This window comes from Gobius niger (genome assembly GCF_951799975.1).
Source record: "Gobius niger genome assembly, chromosome: 2".
NCBI classification, from domain to species: Eukaryota; Metazoa; Chordata; class Actinopteri; order Gobiiformes; family Gobiidae; genus Gobius; species Gobius niger.
Genome location: NC_136853.1, coordinates 38,946,809 through 38,967,594, shown reverse-complemented (window position 1 = coordinate 38,967,594; position 20,786 = coordinate 38,946,809). Strand labels below are relative to the sequence as shown.

General features: G+C 41.1%; 1 protein-coding gene across 1 annotated transcript in view; it reads right to left on the bottom strand.

Annotated features, from left to right (window-relative positions):
• Positions 1 to 20,786, bottom strand: part of ccdc146 (coiled-coil domain containing 146) — a 107,392-nt gene that overhangs the window by 71,485 nt on the left and 15,121 nt on the right. Inside the window, exons 3-13 of the mRNA XM_079552398.1 lie at positions 20,308 to 20,390; positions 19,832 to 20,047; positions 10,267 to 10,324; positions 4,842 to 4,924; positions 4,618 to 4,711; positions 4,429 to 4,502; positions 3,517 to 3,744; positions 2,081 to 2,170; positions 1,532 to 1,628; positions 505 to 597; positions 170 to 337 (exon numbers count right to left, since the gene is read on the bottom strand). Of these exons, the coding sequence (XP_079408524.1) occupies positions 170 to 337; positions 505 to 597; positions 1,532 to 1,628; positions 2,081 to 2,170; positions 3,517 to 3,744; positions 4,429 to 4,502; positions 4,618 to 4,711; positions 4,842 to 4,924; positions 10,267 to 10,324; positions 19,832 to 20,047; positions 20,308 to 20,390 (1,284 nt within the window). The remainder of the gene's footprint in view (positions 1 to 169; positions 338 to 504; positions 598 to 1,531; positions 1,629 to 2,080; positions 2,171 to 3,516; positions 3,745 to 4,428; positions 4,503 to 4,617; positions 4,712 to 4,841; positions 4,925 to 10,266; positions 10,325 to 19,831; positions 20,048 to 20,307; positions 20,391 to 20,786) is intronic.

Here is a 20,786-nt window from a genome sequence, read left to right as displayed (position 1 = left end):
GTCCCTTTAAATTTGGCACTCAATATTGACACGAGCGGGTCAATGAAACCAAACGATCCTTCTCCAGTGTTTTTCGTGATGGACAGTGACACTTTTATGCTACAAATACTCGCAGGCACAGACCGCGCCACAAACTGTGCCTAACTGTGTGTATTGTTATCTGGTGCACCTCAGCCCTTAGCAGCTCCCGGTGCTTCTGGCCCCTCTCCTCTGCTTTAATCTGGGTCAGACATCTGAGGTTGTGCAGCTCCTCTCTCAGGCTGTTTGATTCCCGAAGCAAGTCTTCTATGGCCCCGAACTGCTGCCTCTTTTGGCTCTCCTGCTCACCGGCTAATTGCTGTGGAAAGCAGCAGAACGCCTCAGGACTAACACACTAAAAAGCCGGAATGTATTTACTTTAGCTATTTTTACACAAACAGTGGGGGGAAGAAGAAGAAGAAAAAAAAAAAAAGAGCGCTTGAATATTGTCTCTATAGAGGAACTCTTTCAAGTTCAGAGTGGCACCTGTTTTTCAAAGCTGACTTTCAGAGCATCCAGTTCTTTCTGAAGATCCATCCGCTGCTGAATACTGGCCTCTCTCTTCAGCACAGCGTCCAACTGGAATCACAATGAAACACAGCAAAACCCCAAATTATACATATTGCGTGATTAAAGGACTTCTTTTCACACAAGGACTTCGACGCGTTCCACTTCATCAACACTGGCGCTGTTGAGATTTTACAGATGAATGCGGGGAAAAGAACAAACTAAATCAGCAGAAAGATGAGAACGCTTTGTCTAGAAATCACCCCGTGCATATTCAATCCCATATCAAACACTGATGGCAAAAATAATTAATACTATATATCAGCGTTTTCCTCTGGGGACTGGGCATTTGGGTGACGCCGTGTGTTCAGTGAAACTAATTAAAAATGTATGGCTGCAGGCACTGGGATCGCCCCTCTCCACAGGACTGCCAGTCCAAGCGCTGTGAACTGCGCCGCTGCAAGTCACGTCGCTCCCTATAATTGGAACTAGATGTGAGCAATAATAATCATTACAGCTTGTAATTAAAGCAAGTCGGGATTTCGAACTACACACACTCGAATGAATAAGAAAAAAATCCAGAGTGACTAAAGTTTGAACAAAACAGCGTGCATTAACAACATCATCAGAGTCATCCATCAAACTATGGGAAAGATACAAGTTGGCAAGCGTGACAGCCATCAAGTCTTTGTAAGTCATTCCGCACAATTTTTATGACGCATATTATTGTGTAACGGCCAATAGAATCTGCTTGATTTGTGAAATATTCCAATTCCGTTATGTGCCACTGAGGTTTGCTGACACATTTCCCCAAGAAAAAGAAGAGGAAGCGAGCTTTCTATTGAAAAATGTGGCCAACGGAAAACTACAAAATCTGAAAGCACATTCCAGTGTAAGGATTGCAGATAGAATTCCAAGTACTTGAAAACCTAAAGAGCAGATTATTGGACAAATTGCGTCAGAAGTACCCAGACTTTTTAACACGGCCAACTCTCTCCCCTCCTACCTGCGCCTGTAGCTCATTGTAGATTGATTGTGTGTGCTTGAGCTGCTCAGTAGCTATGGCCAGTCCATGCTCCATCCTCCTGAGGTATTGCATCTGCCTGGGAAGAAGCACGGAGCCTTTTTAAATATTTATAATATCATGATAAGGCCAGGATTACAGTTTTCAGCTCCACTGCCCTTAGAATTTATCGGCCTGGGCTAATTGCATATAGATTTCTTAGATGCCGTCAAATTATGCAAGCCTAGGAACATATCTTTTAAAACTTTGCATTTCACTCATTCACACCCAAGGTTTAGTTATGCTCTTCCCTTCTAGAATGGCCAGAATGTAAAGAATGCAAGAATTGCAAGCAGAGATTGGCAGAATGTACCATAGATAGATTTTACACCAGATTCTCTACCAGACATAGATTAGGAAGAGAGTTTAGTTTATGGTTTGGAGCCAGCTGCAGTGGGTTCGACAAGCACTTAAGGCAATCCATTTACTCCTATGGTATTATGTCAAAGCCTGATAATGACAATGATTAATGTAGAAAAAAAAGTTTTGCACCTGTTTATTTCACGTTGCTGAACAGATTGGCGCTCTTGCAGATGCTTTCTGTCAGCCTTGATGTTATGGAGCTTCATTTCCAAGATGCCTCTGCAAATGAGTCATGGTACAAAGTGTGAAAATCTTGAACAGGGAGTTCAAATTAACCTTTAAACCCGCACCTGAACCGAGCACGTTTTCTCCAGTTTGGCCGTGGCAAAGCTTGACCAAAATGTGACCAAAATGTGACGAAAACCTGACGAAAACCTGACAAAAATTTGACAAAACGTGACAAATTGTGACGGAAACGTGACGAAGACGTGATGAAAACGTGACTAAAACATGATGAAAATAACACAAACACATGACATGCCTTGATCAAAACGTGATGAAAACGAATGATGAAAATGCGCCGAAAACGTGACGAAGACGACAAACACATGATGAAAACGTGACAAAACTGCGTCAAAAAACGCAATGAAAACGTAATAAAAATGCGACGAAAATGCGATGAAAGACCTATTGACCACAACTGCCCCTAAAATCCTGCACTGTCACTCAAAAAGTTGTTGCTTCGGGTCCGAAGTGTCGTCATGCACGAGCTTAATATAGAACCTGCAGTTACGCATAAGACCTGAGGTGGCAGTAGTGAGTATAAAATGACCAACTTGCATCTAGTCAATGCAAGTTTAACAAAAACACGACGAAAAAACGTGACAAAACTTGACCAAAACTTGACCAAAACTTGACCAAAACTTGACCAAAAACATGATGAAAAAATGACAAAAACTTGATGAAAACTTGGTGGAAACGCAACGAAAAACGCAACGAAAAACGTGGTGAAAATGCAACAATAACTTAACAAAAACACAACGAATAAACATGACAAAAACACAAGAAAACTTGGCCAAAACTTGACCAAAATAAGACCAAAATGCGACGAAAACATGACGAAAGCTAAAAAAACTTTTTTTTTTGGACTATACTGATGCAGCAAAACAAAAAACATCCTAATGACCAGCTCAACACAGAAAATGCTCTTACTGCAGTGGGTAATAAAGGGGTGGATTTAGATGAAAAACTAACCTGAGCTGGAGATGCACCCACTCCCCGCAAAGTTTACAGTCATATCATAGGAGGGGTGAGCCTCATAAATGTTTGTTTGTACATTTATGAGGTATTTTTCAATGATGAAAATATCTGTCATAAAAGTAATGCTTATATTTCAATTTTATATATTGGGTAAAATTCTACGCGGTGTGGCTTTAATGAAAACTTGGTGGAAACGCGACGAAAACGTCACGAAATAACGTGACAACAACAACACGGAAAGCGCTCAGGCCTTAGCTTTCAAATGAGGCGTGACTCTGACCGATTTAGATTTGGGTAAAGCAGAACTGGAGAAAATGCACTTGTTTAAGGCGGGGTTTAAGAGGGTTTTAACTTTCCATTTCTACCTGTTACCAGTGATCTCCATCTCCTCCTCCCTCAGGACTTCTTGCTCTTTCAGCCGCTGTCTGAACTCCTTTTGACTGGCCTCCACTTGGGCTCGTGCAAGCTCCGACTCTTTCATTAGGCTCCTCTGTTCCGTCAAAAGGGAGTAGTTGTGCTCTTTCACCTCCTTCACTCGCTGGGCCATTACCGATATCTCTGCATTTAGCGACTCTATTTTCTGCAATGCAGCTCTGAGGCGGTGTAGACAAAGAGCAAGTGGGAGGATGTGGGAAAAATAAGACATAAGGAGAACGAGTTGCAATTACATGACCAAAACAAGAGTGGCTCGTACAGAAACTCTAACCTTGCACTGCGGCGGGGGCATAACAGCTCAAGCATCTATCTTTTACTCACAGCCAGCAGTAACCCTCTTCTTTGTGAATTACAAATTAGCAGTCCTCCCGTCTCTCATGGCTTCAGAATATTTCCGCAACATTGCTTCTATGTCAAATATTAATCGGAAATAAACATTAAAGGCACTGCGGTAAAGCCCAAAGCTGGATATTCTCATGTTGGCAGAGAGAGCATTTGAATACATGAATAATGGCGGATACACTCAGGCTGGAATATGGTCGTCTTTTGTGTTTTTTTTTGCTTTCATTTCGTGAGAACGGTGACATTTCAAATAAACTCTCAGTTCCTTCTTTCGGACTAAAAGGTTGATTTTTATAGCGCCGGAGAGTCTGCGGTAGATAAGAAGGAGAAGCGGACACAAAAACCAAGACACAAGGGAAAGGAAGCAGGATTAAAATTCGAGCTCGCTTTTTTTTCATGTTGCGTACTGAGGTGAGACCGACGTTTTCCCTGTGTCAAATCACAAAGGGAGAAGAAAATCTATATTAAACAAGACTTATTATAATCCAAGTATTACTCACTCCCTTTTGACATGCTTCCTTTCGATCTCTTTTAAAATCTGGTCAGGTACGCTTATGAGTTGTGCTCTCTCAGCCTGGCAAAGACACACAAACACGGGCCCGACGTAAATGTGCGAGACCAGATGATTTGTTACTTTATTGATGACACGCTTTGAGCTACATTTCCCCCCCCCCCGCACACGCACAGACCTCTCGCAGCTCTAAGATCTCCTTCTTGTCCTCCAGCCCTTTCTGTTCTTTTGCGATTTGCATTTCATGGTGAGACACATCCTCCATCAGGCTTCTGTGGAGAGACGCAACAGAGAGACACACTCACGGGGAGAGTGATTGACAGTACAAAATGTCTGTGGAGGAGTAAAAAACCCATAAAAACAAAAGCCTAACATTACGCACATCCAAGGACAACACGATACCTGATTTCAAGTTGTCTTTCAGCGAGCTCTTTCCTCAGATTGTCAGTTTTATCCTGAAGGGCTTTTGTTCGCTCCTCTGTCTCCTGCAACAGAACATATTAGATGATATAGTAGCACAGTCAGTCATTGTGGCTTACTCTGACTGTGTGGGCTGTAAGCTTTTGTTCACTCTTTTAGACTGTTTTTTTTGTTGTTGTAACAAACGATTACAAAAAAAAGTCATTTTATTTCCAAGGTGCCCTTACTGAGGTGGCCTATCCTATATTGTGATTTAGTTTCCTTCTACTAAGTATAAGTGCTTTTGTACATACATGTATCTGCAGTGTATAAAACATATATACTGTATACATAATTCATTTCTTTGTGTGTTTACTTTAAAGCAGTACTAAGTAACTCTTGCCCCTAGAGGCCACAAGCGCAACTGCAAGTGTCGTAGCAAGTTACGATTTTTTAACTTATTAATTGTCTTGGAGAGTAAATACTACGCTGACAGAAAAGGCGAAGGGAGAGAGGGATATTGTACATCCAATTATACAATGGAAATATTTTTTTTCCACACAAACTTGGCTGTAAATACTGTTTAAAGTGACGTTTGATCGCAGCTAGCTTTGCCCGTTAGCATGTTAGCTTCTTCTTTGTGATTCCATTAGTGTGTATTCCTTGCTCCGGTCCGGTGGCAGTCAAGTTGCAAACATGGTTTTCTGGCCAGAGACACCAGGGGGAGATGAAAGACCCTCCAATCATCCCACAAACACTTGTATTACCCCCACAGGGACTACGAAAAGGATTTATTAAGGTAAACACGTTACTTAGTACTGCTTTAAAACAGTTGTTCTCACTGGGCAGGGCCATCCACTGTCACCCTTACGCCAACCGCAACCCAAAAAGAAAATGAATCTGTCATGTTTAAAGTGATAGTCTGTAAGTTTGCAAAGTAAGGAGAGATAGAGTGAAATTTGAAAGTAAAGGCCTTCCTAGTTTGCAAAATGAGTAGCGCAGGAACAGAAATGTCAAAAGTAAGGTAAAAGTAAGACAGGCCGGTTCACAGGAAAAGCTCGTCTCATTGGTCAAAGTGGTATCCCACGGATTCTGATTAGTTGCTGAAATCAGCAAAGGAAAGGAGCTTTAGAAAAAATATTATTACAGAATATTTATTTTATAACACATACATTACCTTAAATTTCAGACCAAGACGGTCAATTATACACAATCTATTAAATTTGTGAAATATTTAAACTTACAGACAATCACTTTAATGCAAAATACTGTTTTGTTTATTTAAAGGGACCAAATGTAAGTTGGTCATTTTTATACTCATTACTGCCACCTCAGGTCTTACGTGAAACTGCAGGTTCTATATTAGGCTCGTGCATGACGGCACTTCGGACCCGAATTAACAACTTTTTGAGTGAAAGAGCAGGATTTTAGAGGCAGTTGTGGTGAACAGGTCTGAGCTCATTCACATTAGGACATGGCTGGAACATGTAGGGCGAGAAAATACTTAATTTTAACATTTTTAAACTCTGTATAGTCCCTTTAAGCATCTAATTATGTAAAAGTATGAAATCACGATCAAAACAGACCTGCCTTAACCGAGTGCATAGTTCAGCTTTACCCAGGTTACACACGATAGGCCAGAGTAACACCTCATTTGAAAGCTAAGACCTACAAAACTCATCTAAATGGATCTTTTTGCTCGCGTTGTCGTCACTTAAAAAGATTTCCATCGCTTTATTGTTGCGTTTCCATCACTGTTTTTTCCACATTATCATTACTTCTTGTTGCGTTTCTGTCTCTTTTCTGTTGCGTTTTCAACACACATTTGTGTGTGGAGAAAGTTTGCTCGGTTCAGGCCGGGGTTAAGAGCTTAACAGACCCAGGTTGTGTATCTGTACTTTTTTCAGTAGACAAACTGAATTAAATGTTCCCTAGAAAAGCGTCACACTAAAAACTGTTCCGCGACCCACATTTGGGTCCTGACCCGGTTGAGAAACCCTGCTTTACAAAGCCTTGTTTTATTGTCGTCTTATTTAGACTTCTTTTATATACATTTTTGGTTTTAATTGATATCTATGGCTTTTTACAGGGGAATTCTTATACTAAAAGTACAGAAGAGAGGCCATCATATATAATAATCATGCGTTTTTTAAGTGTAGTCGCACTTTCAAATAATCTTTGAATTATAAAGAGGAAACATCTGACAGAGATTAAAGAATTAAATTAAATGTGGCAGCTTCTGATAAGAAATTACCAAGGAATTAGTCAGCCAGTGCTGAGTGCAATAGAAAATAATTGCAATGCGTGAGACTGAGATGATGCATTGGGTTTTCTTTCCTGTTGATCGCAGCAGCCGTTTGCATAGAGACTATTTGGGACATGAATTAAGCTGGAAAAGTCCTTTCTGGAGATAAACAGGTCAGACTTCTCATTTCACTCATGTTCTATCACACTTTTGCAAAAAGTTAGCTAGTTTTCCCTGGTTTTACATAATTGCTAGGTTCTAGATTTAGTGAACTTCTGCAGTGGTTAAAACTTTACTGCTGCTGTGAATTTTTATTATTATTAGTATGTGGATACTTCTGCTATACTATCTATCTAGTGAATAATGATTACACCCCCACATGAAGTTGTCTTCATAACATATTCATGTATTCCTTCAATAATTGATGTAGTTGTGTTAAAATGCTACAGGAATGGCAGTTGTGAAAACATGTTTGCACTAATTAAAGAACTGGCACAAAATGTCTCCAAAATGGTAAGTAACACAGTGCATTTTAAACAGTTGAACTTGCGACCCATAGCAGTAATTACAACACAATTCTAATTCTGTTCATTTGGTCACTGCTAAACGCGTTGCTCCTGAGGACAGTCATTTTGTCTCGATTTATGGCCAGAAACAGACTTTTATGCTTAGAAATGTTCAACTTCTAATTACTCCAGGAGCTTGCTTATTGCTTTTTGCTCATGTAACTGTTGACTGCTCAAGCTTCACTGTGTTGTGGCAAACTCCTGACAGGGTGATTATAAAACTTACTCAATTTAAAAATGCCCTACAGATTTATTTTCTACATTAAAATGTCTTTTCAAAGCGACATTAATCAATTTTATTACGACGGAAAGCTATACATGCATTAGTGCCACTGCCAGAGTTTAAATGGGAAGGCTTGCCTTTGGTGCACAATTAGACTTGCACTTCTGAGCGGAGTCAAATGCTCCAATTTTTAATTATAATTAGTTTAATAATTTACATGGTGATTTGGAAAAAGTGTCGTAAAAAGCATGTGATTGTGTGAGTGGCCATCCGGCTGATTTGGGATAATTAGTCACATTTTTCTCGCACTTAGACATTAATGTTTAGGATAAATGAGTCAGTTTTTAATGATTACCAGTAGGGCTGAGTGAATGAAAATATAAGTATTGCATTTGTGATTATATTTGCGATTCATGTCTTATAATAAATTCACTGCATTATGGAACTTTTTGGTGAACCACCCACACAGCCATCGGGTCACAAAAAGGTCAATTACGCACAAATATAATTTTTGTTTTGTCTTGTTTTTCCGCATAATAAGTTCCATAATGCATCTTTAGTGAAAATAATGTTGTTCAAATCATATTGTACACCTTGGTACACAGTGCACTTTTGGTCGAACTACAAATAGGGAACTTTCTGAAGGTTGCAGGTGGCCTATAACGACGCTCTGCGTGTGCTTCTAAGGAAGCCCAGATGGACCAGTGTGATTGAGATGTTTGTCACTGCTGGAATAAACACACTGTGGACACTCATGTACAGTTTTATATGCCGTTTGAATAAGTTGGTGAATGGAGTAGTCGGTTCACTGGCTGATGTCACCTGTAGTGCCATTTGCTATCAGTCAAGGATGTGGAGGCACTGGTATAGCTGTCTGTTTTAAAAGAAAGAGGCCACCGTTTTTCCGTACTGAGATATGTTCTTACCTAAGCTTAGACGAGTTAATTTGTACCTGTCTGGTTTTCACGCGTGCCCTCAGTCACATAAACACAGCACAGACGGTGTTAGCATTTATCCTCTCCTACTCTCGTCTATAGCTCCAAACGAGGTGAAGATAGAAGCTACCAAGCTCTTTTTCTTATTTAAATACTGTTGCGTGAAGTGTTACACGATCCAAGTATAGCTACACAGAAATTAAACAATGTGGATTTTCTAATGGGATTAAAAGGGGAACAATATTGCAGTGGGGTATTAATACCAGGAGTACTTCAACATCCACACTAACCTGGCTAACACCAGGCTGCTGTGTGCGCTCGAATTATTTCGAACTGCACAACAGCCTGGGGACCATGGCCAAATCTCCGGTGGATTTGGGAACCAATCACAGAGCGAGGAGGGACGGCAAGACGATGACGCGCTATTCGATATATGGAAGCTTGTAGTTTATTTACGGATAATTTAAAAAAAAGTTTATTTACGGATCCAACATGACAGCAGCAGACACGATGGTATTTTTTGATCAAGCTTTAGACCTTGTTCTAAATAATTTAGCTCAAAAGTTTACAGCGGGTACGTCATACGTCATCTCATACGATGATATGATTGGCTGGGGCTACGTGCAGACGCATGAGACTTTTTTTTTTTTTTTTCGTATCGCCCAATAAACGACTATGGACGATCGTAAACCACACCTCTCCTACGAGAAAATGAATTGGTGGTCCCCAGACTAAATATCACTTGTGATTTTAGTCTGGTGTTAGCCAGGCTACATCCACACAGTAATATCTTCAATTGTGTAACTATACTTGGATCGTGTAACACTTCAAATAGGAAAAACATCTTCACCTCGTTTGGAGCTATAGAGGAGAGGCTAAATGCTAAATGCTAACGCCGTATGAGCTGTGTTTACCTGACTGAGGGGTACTGACAGGTACAAATGAACTCGTCTAAGCTAAGGTAAGAACATATCTCAGAATTTAAAAACGGTGGCCTATTCCTTAAAAGTGACGGTGTAATCTTTATATTTTTGTTGTTGTTTGTTATATCGTGTCCCGCTGTCTCTTTGGACCTCCGCAATAAAGTTGAATTGAAAATGAAACGTGCCCAGGAGACCCCATGGAGCATTTTGTTGGTTGCGGAGCCCATTATGGCATAATACCTATTCACAGGCCTTTTGAAATTGACAAATTGCGACCAGTCAGATTGCAATTTTCGATTCTGCATCACTGATCAACATTGCATGAAAAAGTCGGTATCTTAACTGTGTGTTTGTTTCTGCATAACATTACATTTTTGGGTAATAAAACCGCAAACTGCAAGACTACATATTTTTTATGGATTAGACCCAAAGGCTTAAAAGTCAAGCTCTCCTTTATCCTCTTTGAAGCCGGCTGCTGCAGTTTTAATCCGTGCCTCTGAAACCAGACCTGGATAGTGCAGTGATGATGAACTTACTGCAGGTTGGGGCAGAAGCTGGGTCTCTCGCTCCAAGCATCGCTTCTCCTCCCGGAGCCTGCGCACAGGGTGAAGCTAGGTTAGAGGGAAGAAGAGCGGACAAAAAGAAGTGGTGACAAGACACATCTATAAAACAAATGGTTTCTGGTCCGGATCAGTGCAAAAAAACGTGAAATGTGTTTATAAGTTCCAAAAAGAATATAGGGTTTAAAGTCGTCTAAAACGTGTCATACTCGATAACGCCGCGGCTCCTGAGCAGTATGAAAGCAGAGCAGAAAAGACTAGCGAATATTTTCTTCAAACCATGGATAAAAAAAGGAGGTTTGCGGCAGGGAGGTCTAAAATCCTCACAGCAAAGAAGAACGCTTTCATAAATAGGACAATAATAATTACTTCATTGTGCTCTTCTTGATAATGTTGATTTTTGATTAGTTTGATAAAATTAAATATTGACTTACTTTTACACTGCACAAAACATTGGTGGCAGTATTATGCTTTTTGGCAGGTATTTGGTATCATTTCATCGTGATCATAATTATATACATTATACTTTGCTGGTTAAAACAATCCTATATTGATCTAAACAAGCTTATTCAAACTTTCCCTTTGCCTTTTTTGCTGGTTCCTCAGCCCCTCCACACTCCTTTCCCTCACCTTCACAACAGAACTAGTAGTTTACTGTCAGGACTTCAGGCTGCTCTGTGTTGATCAGACGGTAAGGAAAGGAAAGACTTCCTGGTTACCTAGGGAACTAAGAATAAATGGTAATTGGTCTCAACTTCCCCTCCTGGAACCGCCACCTTAACGTGGTGGAGGGGTTTGAGTATCCGAATAATCCTGGGGGCTCTGTTGTCGGGGGCTTCGTGCAACAGGTCCTAGGTGCCGGGTCAGACAAAGAGCAGTTCAGAAGCCCCTTATGAGAGACCAACAGGCCCGGTTAAAATCATGAGGCCCTCCTTCTGTGGACCCACCACCTGCAGGAGGCGCCATAAGGGGCTGGTGCAATGTGATTTGACCCGGTATATAGAGATTATATAGAGATTATATAGAAATGTTCTACCTTCGTTAGGCCCAATGCTATTCACCCATTCACACTCTCATTCATACACCAATGTACGCAGACACTGGAGGCAAGGTGGGTGAAGTGTCTTGCCCAAGGACACAACAACAGTGGGCACCTGCAGGAGTGGGAATACTCAAAAATGTTTAAGTGGCCCTAAACACATCACCAAGTATGTTTTGGAATAACACTGCAACATAAGCAAAGAGCTCTAGAAAGTGTTATATGTAGTGTCCCCTCATAGCCCATGGTCTTATCACAAAAGTGTCCATTTGCGTGAATATATATTAATATAATATTGACATGTTTTTGTATATTGACATTGACATTTGATCAATGGAAATCAAAATCCCTTTATTTGTATATCTTATGTTGCTTTTCTGAAAAATATTATCAGACCCCACAACTAGCACAATCTATAGGAAATGATATCAATCTTTGTGACATACTGATATACGGGAGTCATATTATACAGGCAAAACTGCACAAATGCTCAAATCTGTGGGTGGCGAAATGTGCTGAATTCCTGTCTATTTGGCCACAGATAAGGGAGCAGATTTCAAACAGCATATTTGCTGGTGAGCATCTGCTTGTCATGTGCAAACCTCAAATTATTTAAAAGAAGAAAAGGAGTGGCAAGTATGGGAGAGTATGGGAGAAACGAGATGCCGTGTCTAATATGCACATTCAGTGTCAAAAAACTGTCCATACTGCATCCTCACAGACTGCAATGTAAGACATTTCCACGTCATATATTTCAATTACAGTTGCTGTTCAGCGTGTGTGGCGCAAACTGAGTGTGTGGTACAGATCATATCGCTGCTATACAGTTGTGCTTTATGTGCTGAGTAGGTCCATATTGCACAGAGGCACTTCAGAGCGAGATGCAATGAAGGCGGGTGAAGACGAAAAGGGTGTTCTAAAGACTATTGAAGTATTGAGTAAATAGCGACTAATAGGAACTTTAAAGATGTTTACACTGCTTTCCGTCTCTCTCCTGATGCTTTGTTGTGCACCAGTCTCTCCAGACCGTCAAATTGTCAGCTAATTTACTACTTCTTCCATCCTGATTGTTTTCAGATGTCAGGGCACATTTGGAGGACTCTTAACGCTATTACACTATCCTCAAAAGCTGATTAGTCTGTTCAAGTGAGTCAAGGAGTATTCTCATTACTAGAAGGGGGCTTAATGAATTTAAAATAATCAAAACACTGTAAATACTGGATTTATGGGGCAATGTTGACGCAGTTGGTAGAGGGGGTCGTCTCATGATCGAAAGGTCATGGGTTCAAATCCCAGCTCCTGAAAAAGCACACTGTCATTGTGTCCTTGGGCAAGACACAGTGACACAGTGTCTGCGTACATTGGTGTATGAATGAGAGTGTCAATGGTTCCTTACTGTTAAGCGCCTTGGGCCTGATAAAGGTAGAAAAGCACTATATAAGTTGAGTCCATTTACCATTTTTTTGGGCTATTTCATCATTTTGAGGGTAAATTTAGGACCATTTTACCAATAATTGGTGATATTTAATTGTAGCTATGTTTCCTACTTTTAGTACTACCCTATTTACTGTATCTACAGCCAAGTACTACCCACTGCTGCTCACGTGGCAAATGCATTCAAGTTTGTGACTTTTTATTCCGTTTACACAGTAACTTGTTTCAGAAAACATTTTCTTCCAGTTTTGAGACTCGGAGTTAAAGAATAAAAGAGCCACTGTTAGTTTTCTTGTACTTGTAAGACAGATTTTTTCAAGTGCTCTTTCCAAACAGACACAATATCAGAAATGCCATGTGCAGAAGTGTTGCCCTGTGTTATCACGTTGCTTAGCAGTCCTCCAATAACCTCCCACTGACCTGACTGAAAGTTTGTGTACAGTGAGTAGGGGAACCATGTACTTTCCGTTCCGCAGGGTGTGTTTCAGTTTTGGACACACTGTCAGGGGTGCTGGGAAAGTTCAGGAAATGAAAGCCAATGCTGCAAAAGACAAATAGACATGTCCCCACTTTCTCCCTTGTTCTGCGGACATCATTAGTGATAGGCACTGTACCACAACCACTGCAAGCACTGTTGTTCATCTCCATCAAAGTCTGACGAGCAGTCAGATAATCAAGGGCTAAGAATAATTTGTGTATATTTTCATAACTGTATCTGAATGTCAGTGACTTCCCAGGTTAATTTAATAATTTACGCTTGTGGAAACTAAAAATAGGTTTCAGAGCTCAGTCACCTGAGAGGAGCACAAAGTTCAGCTGCTGTTCCTCATTAAGATAGCTCTGACTCTGATGACTGGAAACACTGTAGTTTTTGAAGGTACCTGTTTCTTTGTTGCTTTCTGCTGCTTATTTGTAAATGAAAACACACTTTACATAGACAAATGACCTGTCACTTATTCTATTCCTTAAAATAAAAAACAGTGACTGCTATGTGTAATGTACTGTTACTTTATAATATCTCAGATGTGATTCAGAGATTGCAGAAATCAGACCATCGTTTCCTGCTTTTACAATGTTTCCTTTGTCATGCGTGACATTTCATCAGCTTGTTTTTCTTGTGTAAAAACAATGTAATCCAAAGTTGCTTCCTCTAAATCCACTGTAGAAAATACTGTCTGTTTTTGTATTGTGCTCCTTCACCTTCACCCCTCTCCCAAATGCCCTCCAAAGTCGATAGTATCTCTGCAAAGATGCTGCTGCGCACAACTCGCTGCTCAGCGTTGGGTCCCTGATGTGTGTGTGTGTGTGTGTGTCTCTGTTTACACCACAATATAACACACTTCACAATCTTTACGGGTTCTGTTTTACTTACCTCCGACCAATGGGTTTTCTTTCCTGTGTGTGTGGGTGTAATACATGCAGATAAATATTTTGCTCTACAATGAATTATTAGTCTGTATCGATTGGACTGTCAATGGTCTGTATACTCGTGACAGTCTAAAGACGCAATAGAGCTCGACTCACTGGTAAACAACCTTAGTTGTTAAAGGGGCTAGATAAAGTTAGCCATTTTTCCTCACTACTGCCACCTCAGGTCATACGTGTAACTGCACCTTCTATATTAAGCGCGTGCATGACGGCAATTCGGACCCGAATTAACACCTTTTTGAGTGACAGCGCAGGATTTTAGAGGCAGTTGTGGTGAACAGGTCTGGGCTCATTCTTCACCTTTGGACTTTCTTGGAACATTTAGGGCGAGGAAATTAAATCATTTTACCATTTTTAAACTCCGTATAGTCCCTTTAAGCGTCAGTCTCAACGACCCTACTCTCAACTGAGTTTCAGGAGGTTGTATCTATGACTAAAGTGGGAAGGGACTATTTTTAGCCTTGGATGAGAGCGAAACGTCCTGCACTTCAACTGCAGAGTACAGATAGTGACTCAAGAACCTTAATTTAAGATACATTCATAGTTGCTCTGCTTCCTGCTTTGAGAGGGTGCAGTCGTGTCTCTGCTTGCCTATGCTGCTTGCCTCTTTATTCGCTTTTTTAATCACTCTTTTTTGGCACATGTCACACGGATATGATTTTATTCTCTTCTTCTAAGTGAGCCAAGACTTTTTAAATCATTTTTAATCATTTTATGCCTTTTATTTTTTACAACTCATCTGGACCAGCGACGACAGTCTTATCAACATGGCTGCGGGAGTAACGCAAACATCTTCTTGTGAAAGCTGTCGGATTTATCAACAAGAAATTCTTTTGCTGCGGGACAAAATTCTCGCCTTTGAGATGGATAAAGGACTTAATGACACGCTCCCTATGGAACACGGTAAGAAGACTGGAAAAACTGATACTTGCAACCTAAAGCTAGACGATACCGTAACGTTCCCGAAACTAAACAGACAACTTGGCGCCAGGCCAAAGCAAAGAAAACGTGCTAGCAAAAATAAACCTGGAATAAAGTTAACAAACAGATTTTCACCTCTCTCAGAAGATGAGCATAACAAACGGAGAAAATCAGAGAGAGACAGAGAAAAAGAAGTCAAAACAAAGCTCGAGAGGAAAAGTGTGGCAAGTGTCAAGGCCAGAGATATCCTGGTGCTTGGAGACGGAGCCATATCTAATATAAACAATGACAGGATTACTACAAGCAGTTATCCCAGCGCCACAGTTTCTGACATCATAGATGTTCTAAACAAGGAAATCACAAATAACCCTGGGATTGACAAACTTATCATACATGTTGGTGCTGTGGACATAAGAGACGAAGAGTCTGAAGCCCTGAAAGAAAAGTTCAAAACACTTTTTGAGAGACTTGATTGTCTGGATAAAGAGGCAATACAAATGTTCATCAGTGGACCCATCCCAAACATCGACGGAAGAATAAACAAATTCTCCCGGCTGTTTCAGTTGAATACATGGCTGTCCAATGTCTGTGAGTCGAGAGGATTGTATTTCATAGAGAACTTTAATCTGTTCTGGCAACGTGATGACCTGTTTAGAGGAAATGGGCCTCACTTGAGCAGAGGTGGAGTGAGACGACTGACGGAAAATCTCCTCCACGCTCTGCAAAATCAGTGGAGGCCTGAGCTACAAGGGGGAGCCGAAAGGAGCATGAGAAGAGCTCCTGGCTCAGCAGCAAAGGCCTCAACTGCACCACCAATAAATGATACAGTCACAGCTGCGTCATCTGCATCTGCCGTAAAGGACTCAGCTGCAGTAAAGGTTTCAGCCATAGCAGCACCACCTGCACCTACGGACTTAGCCACAGTTAAGGATTCAGCCACAGCAGCACCATCTGCACCTATGGAATCAGCCACAGTTAAGGATTCAGCCACAGCAGCACCATCTGCACCGGTGGACTCCGCTGCAGTTAAGGATTTAGCTGCACCAGCACCACCCGCATCTCCAGAAAGCGTTTCAACAATAGCAGCATCACCACCTGCATCTCCGGGGAAAAGCTCAGCTTCAGCACCACCTGCACCTTTATTAAATGATTCAGCCGAAGGAGCACTTTCACCTACTCCACCACAGGCCTTGAGCCCGACTACTACATCTACACCCTCCAGAGACTTTTCTGAATTGTTCCCATCCTCAGAGTCACCTATGGGATTTTCCAACCATCTTGAAAACTTGACGTCAAGACCAAGGCTTTCATGCCCAAAGAAGCATCCACAAACCAAGGTCTCCCCAGCTCGGCCCCCACCACCGGCGCCCACAGCTGTTATCTCCAGCAGCTTCACTGCTGCTGTCTAGGACATTAGGGGCCTCTGCGTTGCTACCATACATAGCAAACTCAAAACCAACCAGAGGTCCATAGAGGGAGTGTGTTCTTACAAGACAATTAGTACTGTCAAACAACATAGATTAGATAAGAGAGGGACAGTCAGACCGTCCAATCAAAGAAATCTAATCCATATCCCCTGCAAAAAGATTCCATCCACTCAAACACAGATAAATCTCAAACATGCTGTACTCAATGTCAGATCGCTAAAAAACAAGTCCTTTTTAATAAATAGTTTTATTTCCTCTTATAATCTAGATTTTATGTTTTTAACTGAAACATGGCTAGACAAAAACACTGGTAATGCAGTTTTGATTGAGTGTAGTCCATCTCACTTCAATTTTGTGTCTGAAACACGCCAAAACCAGAGGGGTGGGGGTGTTTGTGCCATATTCAGGGACAATTTACTCCTGCAAAAATTGTCATTTGGGGTTTTTCCAACGTTTGAGTATGTGTCATTCAAAATGGAGATAAAACAATCTCCCATACTTTATATGACTATTTACAAGCCACCACAGAACTGTTTTATTGAAGATTTTACTCAATTACTGTCATTTATATGCATTGATTTCGATTGTTTAGTAATTTCAGGTGATTTTAATGTGCATGTGGATGTGACCAACGACAGGCATGCAATAGAACTCGGTGCTGTCCTTGAAATGTTTGGTTTAACTCAGCACGTGAGTGAGGCAACTCACAACAAAGGCCACACTCTAGATCTAGTTATTACAAAAGGTGTTAATATATCAAATGTGAATGTTGTTGATGTTGCTTTGTCTGATCATTTTTGTGTCTTCTTTGACCTGTGTGTTACACCGAAACCAGTGGTCGGGCCTGGAGTTATTCAAGGAAGACACATAAATGATACAACAGGGACACAGTTTATGGAGATGATCAGATTTGAAAATGCCCCATGTTCTAATGTTGATAATCTGTTGGACTCCTACACATCAAGGGTCTTAAATGTTTTGGATACTATTGCTCCTGTCAAGGTTAAAATGGTTAACAATAGGCAAAAGGCACCTTGGAGAAGTGAAGATTCGGTCAGGGCACAGAAAAGGGAGTGCCGAAAAGCCGAACGGAAATGGCGCAAGTCAAAGCTCCAGGTTCATTTTGAGGTTTACAAAGAAGTACTTTGTGTGTTCAACCATATTTTGCGTGGAGCAAGGGAGAAGTACTTCTCTAAAATCATCTCAAACTGCAGAAACAATTCTCGCGTTCTGTTTTCCACAGTAAACAGATTAACTAACCCTCCAGTTTCACTGCCCCTAGAACTAATCTCTACATCTAAGTGTAATGAGTTTGCAATATTTTTCTATGACAAAGTCCAAAGCATTAAAAATGCCATAATCTCCACAACACAAATAGAAACTCTGCCACCAGATAAACACCTTGAGCTGACACATTTCACACCTGTTACTGACAAAACAATCGAAGAGGTTATCTCCGGTCTGAGTTCATGTACATGCTGCCTTGATGAATTACCCACTAAATTTCTGAAGTCTGTGCTGACCAGCTTGTTACCACAACTTGCTCAGTTAGTTAACATCTCACTCGAGACTGGAGCATTTCCAAAGGCCTTGAAAACTGCAGTCATCAAGCCTCTTCTAAAGAAGAGCAGCCTTGATGCCAAGGTAATGAACAACTACCGGCCCATATCAAACCTGCCATTCTTAGGAAAAGTCCTAGAGAAAGTAGTATATCAGCAGCTCACTTACTTTCTCCTGTCTAACAATGTGTTTGATACTTTCCAGTCAGGCTTTAGGCCCCACCACAGCACTGAGACAGCTCTGATCAAGGTGACAAATGATATCCGTATGAACACCAACGCAGGTAAGGTCTCAGTTTTAGTTCTGCTGGACCTGAGCGCTGCCTTTGACACAGTGGACCACGGGATCTTACTTCACAGGCTAGAAAACTGGGTGGGAATCTCTGGTAATGCTCTAAACTGGTTTAAGTCCTATCTCGAGGACAGGACGTACTTTGTTGAAATTGGCAACTGTGTCTCAGACAAAATTGCCATGACCTGTGGAGTCCCCCAGGGGTCAATCTTGGGACCTCTCTTATTCAACATGTACATGCTTCCATTGGGTCAGCTAATAAACAGCAACAACGTGTCGTACCACAACTATGCAGATGACACTCAAATCTACGTGTCACTGACGGCTGGTGAACATGGGCCTGTAGATACACTCTGTCACTGCATCCAACAGATCAGTTTGTGGATGCAAAACAACTTTCTCCAACTAAACTCTGACAAAACTGAGATCATTGTTTTTGGCCCACAGGCACAAAGACAAAGTGTTGTCAGTCACCTTGAGTCTCTCTCTCTAAAACCAAAAAATCAGGTTAGAAATCTAGGAGTAATCATGGACTCAGACCTGAACTTAAACAGCCACATCAAAGCAATAACATCAGCAGCTTTTTACCATCTGAAAAACATTGCTAAGATCAGAGGAATAGTGTCAAAACCAGACTTAGAGAGACTTATCCATGCATTTGTCTCCAGCAGATTAGACTACTGTAACGGCCTACTCACTGGCCTCTCTAAACGAGCTATCAGACAGCTACAGTACATCCAGAACGCTGCTGCTCGAGTCCTGACAAGAACCAGGAAATACGACCATATTAGTCCAGTGCTCCAGTCTCTGCACTGGCTTCCTGTCACTCAGAGAATAGACTTTAAAACAGCTCTGCTTGTGTACAAGTCATTTCATGGTTTAGCTCCAAAGTACATCTCTGACATGTTAGAGCCGTATGAACCATCTCGGGCCCTGAGAACCTCAGGGAGGGGCCTCCTGGTGGTTCCCAGAGTCAATAATAAACACGGTGAGGCTGCGTTTCAGTTTCATGCAGCTAAAATCTGGAACAGTCTTCACGAGGATGTGAGACAGGCCTCAACTCTGACAATGTTCAAATCCAGGCTGAAAACAGTTCTTTTTAACAATGCATATGACTGAAAGTATTTTATCTGCACTCTCGCCTTTTACTGTAATTGATAAATTTTATGTTGATGTTTTTATTGATTCTATTTGTTTTCAACTGTGAAGCACTTTGAATTGCCTTGTGTATGAATTGTGCTCTACAAATAAACTTGCCTTGCCTTGCCTTGCCTATTAATCTTTGTCTTCCCTCTTCAATTTGGAAATCATCATGAACACACTCTTATTTTACCTGATTTTGAAAAAAAGTACAATATAACTTCCTCAAACCACTCTCTGTGAGTGATAGCGATAACATTATCAGTTAATTGAAGAACTGTGGATATCTAGAGTATCTCACCACTGCAGCTCACACTGAATGCGGTAATCTCTGTCCTCAGCTGCTTTTAGCCCGTTGTACGCTTGAAGGATCTGTTGTCTCAGTTTGATGACCTCACTGTCAGGCTCCTCAGCGGTGCTCTGCTCCTCTGCGCTCTCCATCTCGACCCGCAGTCTGTCCAACTCAGCACGAGACCACTTTGCCTGTCCTAGGAGCTGCACCTCAGCATCCTGCGCACTAAACATACAACGTATGAATGAAGCGGGCAAACTTCAAACACCTGAAACAAATATACCAGATGAATGAAAATATAAAAACACAATCACTAAAAAGCACAGAACATGATTAGATAAGTGCTATGATTTTTGAGTGAGATTAATTGTATGCAAATGTGTTTTTATGAGAGTGTTCCTGGATCTATTTTGCCACCAAAGTGAATTGAACAGGCTGCCATGCTCTATTTCTATGATAGCAGTGGTGATAAGATGAAGTATTACCTTTTAAGAGCTTCCTGAAGCCGCTTGAGAGAGTTTTTAATTTTGGACGCTTCATTGTTGTTGATATTACCTGATGACCAAAGCTGGGAAGCACAAACCATGATCATTACACATGAAACAGATAGGCTGTATAGCAGAATGAATGAGAACTGGGAGAAATTAATGACCCCGCGTTATACATAAACTGTACAATTTCTTCGAATGAGTTGACATTTGCAAAATGTTATCGGCTGAGTAATGACAAATGCAATTTACTATTACTATACGCTTTTCCTCATCTACCATTCATGGTGTCTTCGACGTGCTGCTTCCAATCACACATACTACCGAACAAATCTTTGACAGTGTTTTTTACTACAATCTGGATCCATCCGTTGTTCCAATCCTCAGCTGTCGGGATACAAGAAACAACAACAGAAAAGGCCTGAGACATGATCTTTTATCATTCTTCAGGAAATACGACTATTCAAAAAGCAAAG